We start from the raw sequence: 13,230 nt of genomic DNA, 5'->3' as shown, positions 1-13,230 counted from the left end.
GGTACAGAGAACAAATCGGAGAGAGTGAAGCCAGAAGTATTAGTATTTTTAAAGGGAATTGGCTTGTTTTGTACGTACATTACTGAAATGGTTGTTAACCTCCCGCCACTACTTTATCGTAAAGTATCTCGCACGCGTTAGGTTTTTTAGACAAGCTATTACTATTTCATGGAACACGTTGGAATAACATCATCATCATGTGCCCACTTTCATTCCAGTCCGGCAATATTTTTGTCTTCACCGGAATGCTCGATATGTGCGAAACCGATGGGCAGCTCGGATTCGTTCTCAGCCATGAAATTGCTCACACCCTCCTGAACCATGCTGTATGTACTGCACTTGTTCCGAATAATCGAAACCAATATCAAAAGTAAGCGCAAACTGTATATATATACTGATCGATACATTTATATTCCTTAGGGCGAAAAGATCAGCCACGTGAACTTCGTTTACATGTGGGTTCTGGTGCCCTTGGCTTTGCTCTGGGCCGTGCTGCCCAATGACGGGATTGCCCTCATAGCGGATTGGTTCTTCAACAAAGTGATCGAAATAGTCTTTGAATTGCCCTTCAGTCGCGAAATGGAACGCGAGGCCGATGAAGTTGGCCTCACAATGGCCGCCAAAGCGTGTTTTGACGTCCGACAGGCCTCTTTGTTTTGGGGGAAGATGGAGGCTTTAGAGAGCTTGGAGGGTCACGAAAAGATGCCCGAGATCTTGGCCACCCATCCAACCCACGACCGAAGACGCGAATATTTGGAGACACTGGTTCCCGAAGCATTAAAAAGGCGCGAACAAAGTGGTTGTGCTCAACTGAAGGACACAAATGTCGCGTTTCAGGATTATTGGCGACGATTTCGAAGCTTGAGACCTGCTGCGTGAACAACAGCATGTGCTGGCTTTCGGGATCCGTGATAGATTCAGGACATTCATCTTTCATATCAAAATATAGGAGCAACATCACTTTGTGTAATTGTTTCAATAAGGCCAACGCGATTGGTTTTATTACGTATACTGCCTAACCATGCCATAGAATGAGACTAGCACGAGACATGAGAACGAATGGAAAGGATGAATTTCTTAATATTATCAACTTTGGTGAGCCCACTAAGCAGAGACCTTCTTCGGCATTTCGACTTGATCCTCTTCCCCGCCGTATTTCCACCGCCAAAAGGCCACTTTCATGCGGTCCCAGGCGGCCGTAGGCGAGTCTAAAGCAGGCCTCACATCCAGAATGGCGAACTTGTGATCAGTGGGAGAGACGTCGCCCCCGTCGTAGTAATCGATAATGTATCGAACTTCACGGCCGCATCGGTCAACGAGCCAATCGTGTCGGTCAAACGGCATTTCGTAGCCCATAAGGCCGCGAAAGCGCGCGCGAGGCGAAAAGGCGGTGGCTTTCCCGCCAAAACTTTTGAGCGAGGGGCTGCGACATTCTTCCGCGTGAAGAGCCTCCCATTTGAGGACCTCTTGCCAGGCAGCCTCGTTATTGACGTTGTGGATACGGATGATGTGCTCCATGGCCTTGGGAGTGATGTCCTCTTCCTTCCAACGCCAACCTTTCCTTAGCATGGCGTTCCAGAACATTTGTTGCGAAGGGTACACCCACGTCTCGCCCGTACCTGTATATGATAGAGTACGAAGAACATTTAGTGGTTGAAGTTGGCCTGAGGCTGAAAACAACGGAATTCGCAAAACCGGGCCGGGTGAATGGCAGTCTGTTCATGACTTTTTTTTTTTACAAATGTCCAATTCAATCGAGAACTATTGAAACTGGAAAAGAAGTCAAGGCACAGGAGGAAAATCTTGTAAAGTCAGCTGAACTTGTTTCTTGTCCATAACATCACGATCGAGTCACATATATCTGTCACATATTTATAAAATCATCAGATTTTGAAGGCAATTATGCCAACTTTAAAAACCAACTGTTTCAGAAATTTATCAGTTGGTTTTTAAAGTTGGGATTTTGACGGAAATGGTGGAATTCTTTTAGTCAACTAACTATAAAAGCTAGCTCACCAGAACCGTCTTCGACTCAATTCTTTCAGCTTTCCTTGCAGAGGGGACACTGATGTTCAATTAATTCACCTCAAGTCATTATCAAAATCTCACAGGTACACCGTACAGGGCTTGAGTAACGCCGTTACAAGTAATGGCGTTACTTGTAAGGCGTTACTTTTTGAGTTGCGCTTCCGATAACTCGATACTTTTCTGAAAAAGTATCGGTAACGGTAACAGAACGGGTTTTTAGTCCTACCGTTACTGTTACTTTTTTCTTTTGCAAATAGGGGGGAAAGACAAATACGTAAAGGATTCCTACCCGACTCTTANGGTACACCGTACAGGGCTTGAGTAACGCCGTTACAAGTAATGGCGTTACTTGTAAGGCGTTACTTTTTGAGTTGCGCTTCCGATAACTCGATACTGTTACTTTTTTCTTTTGCAAATAGGGGGGAAAGACAAATACGTAAAGGATTCCTACCCGACTCTTATAAAACTCTGTCTCAAATGCAATGACTTACTTGCCACTCATGGGATCAAATAAATAATCACCGGCGTCATTTGTTTCACGTCATATTTACTAAATGTTAAAAATGTTTTGTTTTTTTCAATTTTAGGCCCTCCTTTTCTGTAAAAGTAACGGGTAACGGTAACGGTAGCACGTTGCTTTTTCTAAAAAGCATCGGTAACGGTTCAAGCCCTGATCACTTCCGTGAGTGCAATTTTGGAGGTTGTATCGGGGTGTCATGGGTAAGACTATGGTCGTGACTAGTAACTTAACCCAAACTCTAACCAAATATTAAATCAGGAAGTTTATAGGAATGATTGACTTATCGGACTGAGATAGACTAGAAAGGTTATTCAAAGAAAGTACGTATGGTATCTGATACTGAGCGTCTTTTAACTCATTCATGAAGAGCCTTGCCCTCACCCAGGTTTTAGGGTCAATTCTAGGGACCTTAGAGGCTTAATGGCTTAATGTGCGTATAGAAAGCACCTTCAAGCTTATAATTCCAAGCTAGTTCGAACATTGAAGTCTAACTCTCTTCTTTCTCGGGCTTTTAATTGGTGGGTCATATATCACATTTATGAAACTAAATTTAGATAAGAGCTGTATAGATTGCTCATGACTCAAACTACGATGGCTCGATCCGTTTAGCTCCAGTTCATTTACTCAAGCCCTCGGGTCTGTATCCAACGATTTCCTTGTCATTTTCGAGAAGTCGATTAACTTCAATTCAAAGGAAGAGTTTTGAGGCGCCATCCCATCCAAACTTAGTGGGAAACCCCGGTTAAACCCGGTCCAGAGGCTCATTTGCTTCTCACCTGACTTGGGGATGGTGGATTTTTCTCGTTCTTTGGGTAACTCAAAGGGCTGATCCGGAGCAGGGCGTTGATTGGGCGGTTCCATCATGTTACGTGGATCCAACGGGGCTGGCGTAGGGCCTGCACCCGCCGTTCCCGCGGCTGAAGGACACTCCGAGACCCACTCCTGTTCACGGTACATAGGACATTCCGAGGGCGGATTGACTTGCGTGGGTGGAGCGGGTGGAGCGGGTGGCGCGCCACTGGAATTAGCGGCGTGCATGGGACACTCACTGGGGATGGCTGAAGCGGGTGAGGATGAGGGCGAGGGCTCCGCAGCCGCCGTGGAGGCTTGATTACCCATGATTCCGAGTGTCCCCTGAGTCAATCCGGGAGGATGGTACTCTTCTCTAGCTCCTACTCCGGATTGTGTAAGTAGGCAGCGAGCGAGCCCTTGAACTCACTCACTCACTCACTCACTTACTTGCTGGCTTCTTATCCAACAAACAACATGAGCGTGCGCAGCTGAAATTGCTGAAAGCTTACAGCANTTGAACTCACTCACTCACTCACTCACTTACTTGCTGGCTTCTTATCCAACAAACAACATGAGCGTGCGCAGCTGAAATTGCTGAAAGCTTACAGCGACATGGATGATGACGTCATGAGCGGAGCTTTCGTAATACAAACTTGGAAAGCTTAGACTCCCTCTATCTATCTACATCTATAGTACAATCGGAAGATTTCATTTACCCTTATAATTTACGCTTGATTTACCCGAAGATGTTAGCCGGGAGCATTTTCAACCTGAACCTGAGTTTTGTTCATAGCCAGGGAAATTAATTCAACATTTTTGGTCAGAGACCCCTCTACCACTGCTCTCCGTATCATTGAGAAATCCCTAGAATGATAAAACTCGACCAATAACCAAGCAACAGTTTTCAGATTTGAAAGCAAGATGTCCATGAAGGATTACCGGCAAAATATTACATGAGCAGGGGTCGGAAAGATATTTTTAAGGTTTTCGGGAAAATGCAAGGACTTTGGTGGTCATTTAAGGGGAAAATTGGGAGAAATAAAGGAAGGAGGTTTAGGTCTACCTTGGGCGACAATGTTTGTCCCCGCTCAATGATTTGTTTGACGTTAATCCCCCAAGCTTTCATTAATAGGAACTGTCGAGCACATGGGGGACATATTACAAGTCATCAAACAAGAAGGCTAGTCCTCTACGTAGATCCAACTTCTATTACCTAGTGGGGATTGGTAACCCTCCCACCGTTTTTAACCAAAACAATGTTCGAAAATGTAAATAAGCGCAATCGTGAGGTCAAAACCAAAAAAGGGCATGCTGGGCAACTGGCAAGAGGCAGAGGAGAGTGGTCGAGCCTTTTGGTGCCCATCCTCAAATCATTATTGAGTGGAGTACTTCATGCGAAAACGGCGAACCCCTTAACGGCAGATGCAGACTGGACCAAGGGCGAAAGGAAGATCTGGGATTGCAGGTGTTCGTCTTCAGATGGCCAAAATGCAGGGGGTTACCAATCTTCATTAGACTAAAACTGGATCATTCATGGTATGGGGCAAGGTTTAGATCGTTTTCACGACAATTTGGGACTCAAAGCGATCAAGAAATTTTTCGAGGGCCGGGAAAGACTTTCAAAGGGGGCAAAGAGTGGTCCCCGTATTTCTTTCCATCCTGCACAGAACATTTCATTTGAAAGAGTGTGCTTTTGTAAACTATTTTTTCCTAAAACCGAAAGATGAAAACATTTATATATATTTCTCGTATTTCTTGTTTCAATTTTAATGAAATCTTTTATTTTGATCACCTCTTCCAAAGAATGCATGTATCCATACACCACTGAAAATTATGGACGTGCCTCGACCAAGACACAAGAGGATGGATATAAATCCGGTGATGTTTAACATACCCTGATGCTAAGACATGGATTCTCCAGAAAAGCATAGAAAAAATTGCCAAAAAGGACATTTCCCTTCGTTTTCTAGATATTTCAGCCTTATCAACTGTTCTATTACTATCAAAAGGATGTATTTCATTTACCAAACTCGTTAAAAGAGTGATTGAGACACACATGAGGACGGAAATCTTCATGTTATGAGGAACATGTCGTGATGCTTAGACATTAATTTGCTAGATTGGCATATCGAAAACTTTGAAATCAACCCTCTACAGAAACGGAAAGCAGATAACAATCAATCCCATAGTTAGGCAAAACACATCCAACAACACCAACAGGGCTGTTGAGGTTGTTGGGGCCGTCAAGGGCTCTTTGAAATAACTCTGGCTCTCCATGCAAGCGACTACAAAGAAGTGCTATCCAAAAAACTGCATGGTGCATCATGCACAGACCTGTGCATTGATTTTTGTTCTGAAAGGCAGGCAAGACAATTGATTCAACCTTCGCTCTGCCGGCAATCCAAGTGGATCACATGAAGAGTGAGTGGCCCAAAAATAATGTACGGAAAGAAAGAAGAACCATTATGCAATTGCTCTCCCCAGCCAAATCTCTGGACAGCCTGAGAGCCTGGCGTTAATATGGACATGATTGGGAAGAAGCAGCCAGAAACCCTTTGAACCCTCCAGTCTTTGGGGCCCCAACGACTGGGTTATGCGGCAAATGTTGGATTATACCACAAACTTCTAGAGATGTCGACAAAAACAAAAAAATCTTATCTCCTAAATCGTTCACTTTATTCCAAATTAGCACTTCATAAGACCACAAAATCTTGTTGAAAAGATGAACTTGGCCAAATTTGAGCCAACAATTAGCTATATAATATACGTACACCAAACAAAATTTGAATTTTCGGCCTGTAACAGATCGCTTTACAAGTAAGTAATATAAAGTGACCTGCTTGTAATTGGAGGGATCTATCTTTCTTATTTTATTACTTTAATTTGAAAAGTGGCTTGGAGTTGGTACGACCAAGAGCAGGCCGATTTGGCAGGAAGCTCGTTCACATTCTTTATTTCTCTAAGTTCATGACTACGCATCAAGTACATTGTGCCTTAGTTGGCAAACTTACCCAAAGGACTTTAATCTGTAATGAGGAAAGCTCTTCTCAACATTGAATTTCGCTCTTTCTGTTGTAAAAAGGGTGTTATCATTTTGGATCAGATACAGAATGATTCATTTAAGAAGATATCAGTGTCATGGCCAATTTGACTTAGAAAAAATGTATTACCAGCGCTTTTTGGTAGCTGCTTGCTGGGAGGACACAGTTAATTCAAAAGGCAGAGCTCCAGTGATGATGAAGTGTTGCCTTACAATGGCATTGACTGTCATCCACCTTTCGTTTCTATGGAGGGTTAATTCCTTAGTGTTGGACATGCTCTTCTGGAGAATTAATGTCCTAGCATCACGGTATGTTCGACATCACCTGATGTTATCCATCCTCTCGTGTCTCATTCACTTACAAAATGAGTTTGACATCAAGTGAGTTTCTTTAAAAAGCTGGATAGCTTTGGAGATGAAAAATCCTTATAATAGGAGTACAACCATTTTGATGACGCTGAAATGTCTTGAAAACGAGGAGAAATGTCCGGTCTGACGATTGTGAGCTTCAAAATCTGCCCACCCAAAACCAAATCATAACAAACAGCTGACGTTGAGGTCAATTCTGGTCGCCAGGTGGCAGGATTACCTCGACTACGTATATTGATTGGCATCGATAGGTAACCGGGTATTTTGATATTTCTACGTGAACTTCCGTGCGTGTTTTGTATCCAATTGCTATATTTAGATTCTCACACAATAGTGATTCTGATTTTAGAGACCATTCATCTACTTTGTCCAGGCCCATAATTTCGGAATATTTCAAAGTGTGACTTTCAATTAGAAGTCATAAATATGAGTCTATATGGAAATTCAATTTTCATTTAGTACCTAATGAAAATGATATTTCCTTACCTGAGTCTTCGGAGGATGAGTCGTGCGTAAGAGCCAAAGCTCCAAGTTAGTGATTAATGAAGAGAAGGAATTCCAAGAGGTCAATTTCAAGTTTAATGGAAGAACTAGAGGCCAAATAGTGGTGAAGATATACAGCGAGCGGAATGTACAAAGTACAATTTTTCATTGACGTATCTTATCATTTTGTCTAATTTTCGTAAACTAAAAAGAACTATTTTGACCAGACAAGTAAATTATTCTTCCGACCCCTATACATAACATTCGTTCAGTTTGCCTTGATGAATATTATCTACCATTGTTACTTCATAAACAGACAAGCACTTGATCCCTCCCTTTAATACGTTCTAACATCTTTTTGGATCCATGTAATGAATGGCTTAGAGGAATACCTAGGTACGAGTAAGTATCCAATTCAGAAGGTTTATTTGCTACACCACGGCACTCAAAAAACAGCTCAGGATCATGAAGGGTTCGTGGTCCAGACGAAGATGATAGCACACATTTTCGATTCAACAACTTGAAACATTTCGGACGGACGTGTAATAATCTACAAAGCTTCGTATTCATATTAGAAAGTAGGGAGCTTGGATTTGAGCGCACTCGCAGATTGCTCAATGATTTGCGAAAGCATGGCCGTATCGAAACGACTGAGGTTATCCAAGGCTACTTGGAAGGCCTCTTGCACCGAGAGGGGATCAGTCTGACTCTCCGAGGCCTTCATAACGGTCTCTTGCGTCTGCATTTCCACGTCTTTAGTGGGAATGGACTCCGTATTGACTGCGGTATGAGTGGCGGCACTTTTGACAACATTAGTATTAGGCGTGGGCTGACTGGTGGGCTGCTCCTTGTCCGTCGGATCGACGATATCCGTCCCCGATTCCACATCTATCATGATGATCTTGGGCTTCTTGGATTGAGATCCGGTGGGCTTCTGGTAGGAATTGAGGATGGTGGGTAATTCTGGTAATTCTGGTAACTCTGGTAATTCTGGTATCTCGGGCAACAACTCGGGCTCCTCGTCCAAGTCGACTACCTTGGAGACGATTTGGTTGATCTCCGAGATCCGCGGCAGTTGGGCTTCCACTTCTTCGGTAGGTGAAGGCGAGGGTCGCTCGAACACCTCTCTCATTCTTTGCTCGTTCTCTTCGGCGGTGCTGATATCAACGACGGGGGCGTTTTTCTTCACCACAGGAGTCAAGGGCAATCGCTTGGGATCGGGCAAGGTGGGTCGATATTTCCGGAGAATGGACACCTCGTGCTTTTTGAGAGCGGCCTTGATGGTGCTCATGTTGTCTGGTGGGGACAAGCCCTTGATCTTGGTGGTGTGAGCGGGTATGAGGCGAGCCAGGTCGCCGATCTTGGTGATCCCGTTCTCGGACATGCTTTTCTCGGCCGCCTTCTGCCAAATCGGCGAGGCCAAGTAGCTCAAAATCGACGTGACCGGGTCCTCATTGTCCCGGAGAGTGGGATAGATCATCTCCGTCGAGCTCATGTCAATGGGAGGCGTGGCCTGATAGTCCGCACTCTGATGCGACTCTTCATCGCTGTCGGACGGTGGACCTGACGCTCCGGGGTCGGAGATTGAACGCAGCAAAGGCGTGTCCTTGTCGAATTTAGTCGTGGATAACCTCTGTCGAACGGACTTTCCCAAATATGTCAATCGCGGGATCTCCACACGTTCAGACACGGGTGGATTCGTGAATTGAACACGCCGTCTCTTCAACGAAGGAGGTCCGTCTTCCACGCCGTCTTCTTCCCGGTTATGTCGCTCTGGGTCGAGCCCCTGCTGATCTTCGAGAAGGCGCTTCTTCCTCTTCTTGAGGATGCTGGCACTCGGAGAAGCATCACTGGGTGAAGGAACGTACTTCTCCCATGGTTCCTTATGGCGGTGAGTGGGCGTGACCAAGAGATCCTCTCCGAACGAGCTTTTCCCACAGTCCAGTGTCACTTTGGGAGACATCAAAGGGGGCACTGACGCATTCACGCTGGAGGCGGAGCTCGAGGAGCCGGAAGAGGAGGAGCCGGAAGAGGAGGACTCACCCTTCTTGGCCGCCTTGGACATTTCCACCAATTTGGCACCTCGACCGCTGGGAAAGGGCAAGGATCCTCCTCGGCGCCTGTTATCTACGATTTTCGTGAAGTTAGGCACGGGTGGGGCTTTCAAGGAATTCGAATTGGGTCGCTCGTTGAGCACGGGTTGCTGCGAGCTTTGGGGTTCGATCACCTCCAAACTTTCGGGGATCTTGGTCTTGCTAACGATTTCTGGCTCTGATGATCCCGAGGGCGTGTCAAGAGCTTCCTCGTCATTCGCATTTTCCTTGTCCTCTTCCAAGGGTCTCGAGGATGATCCAGAGGTTTCGGATGATGGCTCGTTGGTTATACTTTTGGCTTCTTTGACCACTGAATCGTCATTGGTTGGGGGCACGCTTCGTGAGTTCTTCTTGGGCGACGAACCAATCTCTTTTGATCCTTTCGAATTGCTTGGCGACTTGCTTGGTGAATTGCTTGGTGATTTGCATGGCGATTTACTTGGCGATCTACTTGGCGATCTACTTGAATTCTTGGTATCCTTCTTGGTATCCTTCTTGGCATCCTTCTTGGCATCCTTCTTGGCATCCTTCTTGGCATCCTTCTTGGCCTCTTTCTGGGCTGCCTTCAATGCCTTCTTATGAACCAGTGGAGCCAAATCCAGGGGCGTGTTTCCGTCCTTGTTCTTGATGTTGGGATCGGCACCATTCTTGACAAGGAACTGGATCATTTCCAAGGAGAGATACGAGGCTGCGTCATGGAGAGGGGTGTTACCATCCAGAGCCTGGACATTGATATTGGCTCCATGGTCGAGAAGAAGTTGAATGGTCTCCAATGCATTTGGGCGGTCACGAATAGCCTCGTGGATGGGGGTCCAGCCAGCATGATCGGCTTTGTGCACATCCGCACCTTTCTCCAGAAGGCTTCGGACCCGGTCCAGATCGGCTTTCTTGACTGCCCCATGCAATGGAGTCTCTCCATATTTGTTGATCCGGTTGGCTGACAGAGAGGATGGATTGGGCGACTCGCTATTGGATGAGCTTCTCAGCTTGAGATTCTTCTTGGGAGAATCCTCGGCGGTGCTATTTAACAACGCCGATCGTCGTCGCTTTCGGGTCACACGACTTTTGCTCATCTCATCTCGGGCATCCACCACCTGACTACTCTCGATCACGTCTTGCTCTTCGACGCCATTGTCGACGCCATCGAATTTCAATTCCTTGACCACTTTTTTGCTGGGCTCATTAGTGAGTGAGGAGGCTTCGTCCGGGACGGGCTCTAAACGCAAAGGATTCTCTTGAACCACCTTCACAGGTGAGCTCTGGACCAGCTCGTCCATGGCTGGAGAGAGCTTGGACAATTTCACCTCGGATGATTGACACATGTCTCCGTTGATCAAGGACAATCTGGATTTGCTTCGACGTCGGCGAGATCGTCCACCCGACGACTCGGACGACTCGCTCATGGAGGATCCTTCGAAGTCGGCGGTCCCTTCAATAGGAACCTTTGCATTATTGGCCGCCACGGCCTCCACGGCCGCCGTCTTCTTGGACTTGGGACCAGGTTTCGAGCTTGGACTGCCTTGGACTCGCTTGGAGATGAAAGGCAAGTTCTTGACGGGAGTCTTATTTTTCCGCTTGCGATGAGCCCCACTCTCATCGGATTCTTTTTCGGTCTTGCTCATCTGCTCCTGGAACACGGACTCATCCATGGCTTCATCCTGAGACAAAGATGATTGGCTTGAAAACTCCATGGGAAGACCCATCTGAGAGGAGGAATCGTCACGGGACAGTTCAGAATACAAGGCCGGAATATCATCCTTTCGACTGGTTAGAACGTCCTTCTGATGGTCGGTGAGGATGCGCTTTTTGGATTTCTTGGAGGGCGTGATCTTGACAAAGTCCTGGGAACTCTCATCCTCCAACGTCTTTCTCGCCTTAGCAGCACTCTTGGAATCAGAGGAGGGCTTCTTGAACTTCCACGGGGAAGAGCCTTCCTTTAATTCAGCCTTGGTGGGCGTGGCTCCGTTGCGTTTCAGGAAGCTTCCAAAAGCTGAAGGACTGTCGCTGGTCGAATTGGGCTTTCTCCCATCGGTGGCGGGAGATGAAGGAGTGGTGGTCGAAGTTATTGCTATGCTACAACGGATTGATGCAGGGCAATGTGACGGCAATGTCACATCTAAAGATTGGCTGTCCTCACTGGCGGAAATGGTACTACTCACCAGACTCTTCTTCAGTATTGAGCAAATTTCAACGGGAATCTCTTCCGGTTTTACTACCCGAGCAAAGGTGGAATGCCACATTTTCTGGGCTCGATCGCGGATGAATCTCTTATTGTGAGAAATGAGCGTGACGAGGAAGCCATTCAGTGTATTGAGCAGGGAAGCATTGCATTGGTCGGGACATCGCAACTCAAAACAGAGGACCATACTCTCGGTCGTCTTTTCCAGTTGGTCTTCGTAAGCTTTGCCGAACTTCTTCATCATGTCCTTGGAGAAGAGCATGATCGTTTTCGGCAAAACCGTCTTGACAAAGATGGTGGCGAATCTGACCGAGGTCAGCCCATTGGCCATCAGACCAATCGCTTTGAGCACGTGGATCCCATCTGAGGCTTCGGCCTGAAGTCGGAATTTGGAGAACACGTCCACCATGCCTCCCATACAATTGGCAACGGTTTGAACCCGCTTCTCGTCCAGATCGTGCTCAGCGTCATTCATGGCCTTGAAAGCCATTCCTTGAACGATGTGTTGGCCGAAAAGTCTGAGCAGAGTCTTGAATTCCTGCAGACTGGCTTGCTCAAGCTCTTTGAGAATCGACTCGGAGAGTTTGGCCTCAATTTCAGGAGGATTGTAGGACATGATCAAAGCGGCTGCGTTGGCCATGGGTCCATATAAGTCGGTCCAGAGCTTGAAAAAGCCCTTCCCGATTTGGCCGTTCCTCAGAGGAAACGCCATCACATCGAGAGTTCCATCGATACAGTGAACAATGGGAGAATCGGCTTGGTTGATTTCCATATGCTTATCCAGATGATCCTTCAACGTCGAGGCAATGGAGGTCCAGCCTAGAGTAATCAGATCCCAGGTCTTCTCTTCATTGGTGTTCACGTTCTGTTCCAAGGCCTGAATCGAGGCCTGCAAGAACTTCAAGGTCTCGTTCTTGTTCGCACAGCCTTTCTTGAGCAAAGTTTGCGTGATGGCCATAAGCTCAGATTTCTGTTCGGGCGTGGCCATCACGGAGGCGTGGCGCAAGCCCGCCCCCAGCACGGTTTTGGTAAAGGTCAACCCGGGTGGATCAAGTTTGGGCTTCCATATTCCCCGAGAGTTGAGCAGACTGGACGGGAACCGTTTCACCTCATCCAGGATCACTAATGCCAAAGATTGCGTGTGAGGATGTGAGAAGCTCTCGGAGATGAGATACAACGTGACAATGAAGAACGTGGAAATCGTGGCGATCTCCGTCTTATCCGACGTGTTTTCGATCGAATGAATAATGCCAACGAATGCCTGAAACAATAGCTGGAAGTTGGCCACGTCTTCTTGGGAACTTCGGCCGGACGAATGCACGGTGAGACAGTTGAAGGCCTCCTTGAGCGAGTGCATAAAAGTGGCGTGATTCTTGACAAAGTTCTTGACCTCAATTTTGGCCCCACTCAACTCCAGAGGCTTGACATTTCGCGAAACAACGGGACAGTGGAACAATTGGGCCAGGGCCTCCAAAGACCGCGATTGGAGACACTCGAACCGCTTCACTGGACTCAAAGGCGGAGGAGGAGGAGGAGGAGGAGGCACCAACGTCGAGCTCCCATTGTTGAGTTGCTTCACATTGGTGCTCGGCTCCTCGGGGCCACTGGGTGGGCCATAGCAGAGCTCGAGGAATGGCACTACCACCGTGGCATGATGCTTGAGATGGAGGTTGACCCCCAACTTGGTGATGNCCATGGGAGGCAAATCTAGTTGGTTTGGGAGAAT

General features: G+C 46.8%; 3 protein-coding genes across 3 annotated transcripts in view; 1 reads left to right on the top strand and 2 right to left on the bottom strand.

The window, feature by feature from the left end:
- LOC131893358 (metalloendopeptidase OMA1, mitochondrial-like) overlaps positions 1–960 on the top strand; it is a 14,134-nt gene extending 13,174 nt beyond the window's left edge. Inside the window, exons 7-8 of the mRNA XM_059243355.1 lie at positions 142–326; positions 421–960. Coding sequence (XP_059099338.1) covers positions 142–326; positions 421–879 — 644 coding nt within the window. The 3' untranslated portion in view covers positions 880–960. The remainder of the gene's footprint in view (positions 1–141; positions 327–420) is intronic.
- On the bottom strand, positions 947–3,820 carry LOC131891367 (holocytochrome c-type synthase-like). The gene is made up of 2 exons (XM_059240903.1): positions 3,325–3,820; positions 947–1,619 (listed from the first exon to the last, which is right to left on the bottom strand). Exons 1-2 carry the CDS (start codon positions 3,665–3,667, stop codon positions 1,105–1,107), a joined length of 858 nt encoding a protein of 285 aa, XP_059096886.1. The 5' UTR covers positions 3,668–3,820; the 3' UTR covers positions 947–1,104.
- A 3,809-nt stretch (positions 3,821–7,629) lies between these two features.
- The window catches only part of LOC131893357 (telomere-associated protein RIF1-like), a 7,713-nt gene continuing 2,112 nt past the window's right edge, over positions 7,630–13,230 (bottom strand). Inside the window, exon 5 of the mRNA XM_059243354.1 lies at positions 7,630–13,185. Within this exon, the coding sequence (XP_059099337.1) occupies positions 7,804–13,185 (5,382 nt within the window). The 3' untranslated portion in view covers positions 7,630–7,803. The remainder of the gene's footprint in view (positions 13,186–13,230) is intronic.

Source organism: Tigriopus californicus, chromosome 2 (assembly GCF_007210705.1).
Source record: "Tigriopus californicus strain San Diego chromosome 2, Tcal_SD_v2.1, whole genome shotgun sequence".
In the NCBI taxonomy this organism is placed as follows: Eukaryota; Metazoa; Arthropoda; class Copepoda; order Harpacticoida; family Harpacticidae; genus Tigriopus; species Tigriopus californicus.
This window is presented reverse-complemented; position numbering and strand designations above follow the sequence as displayed.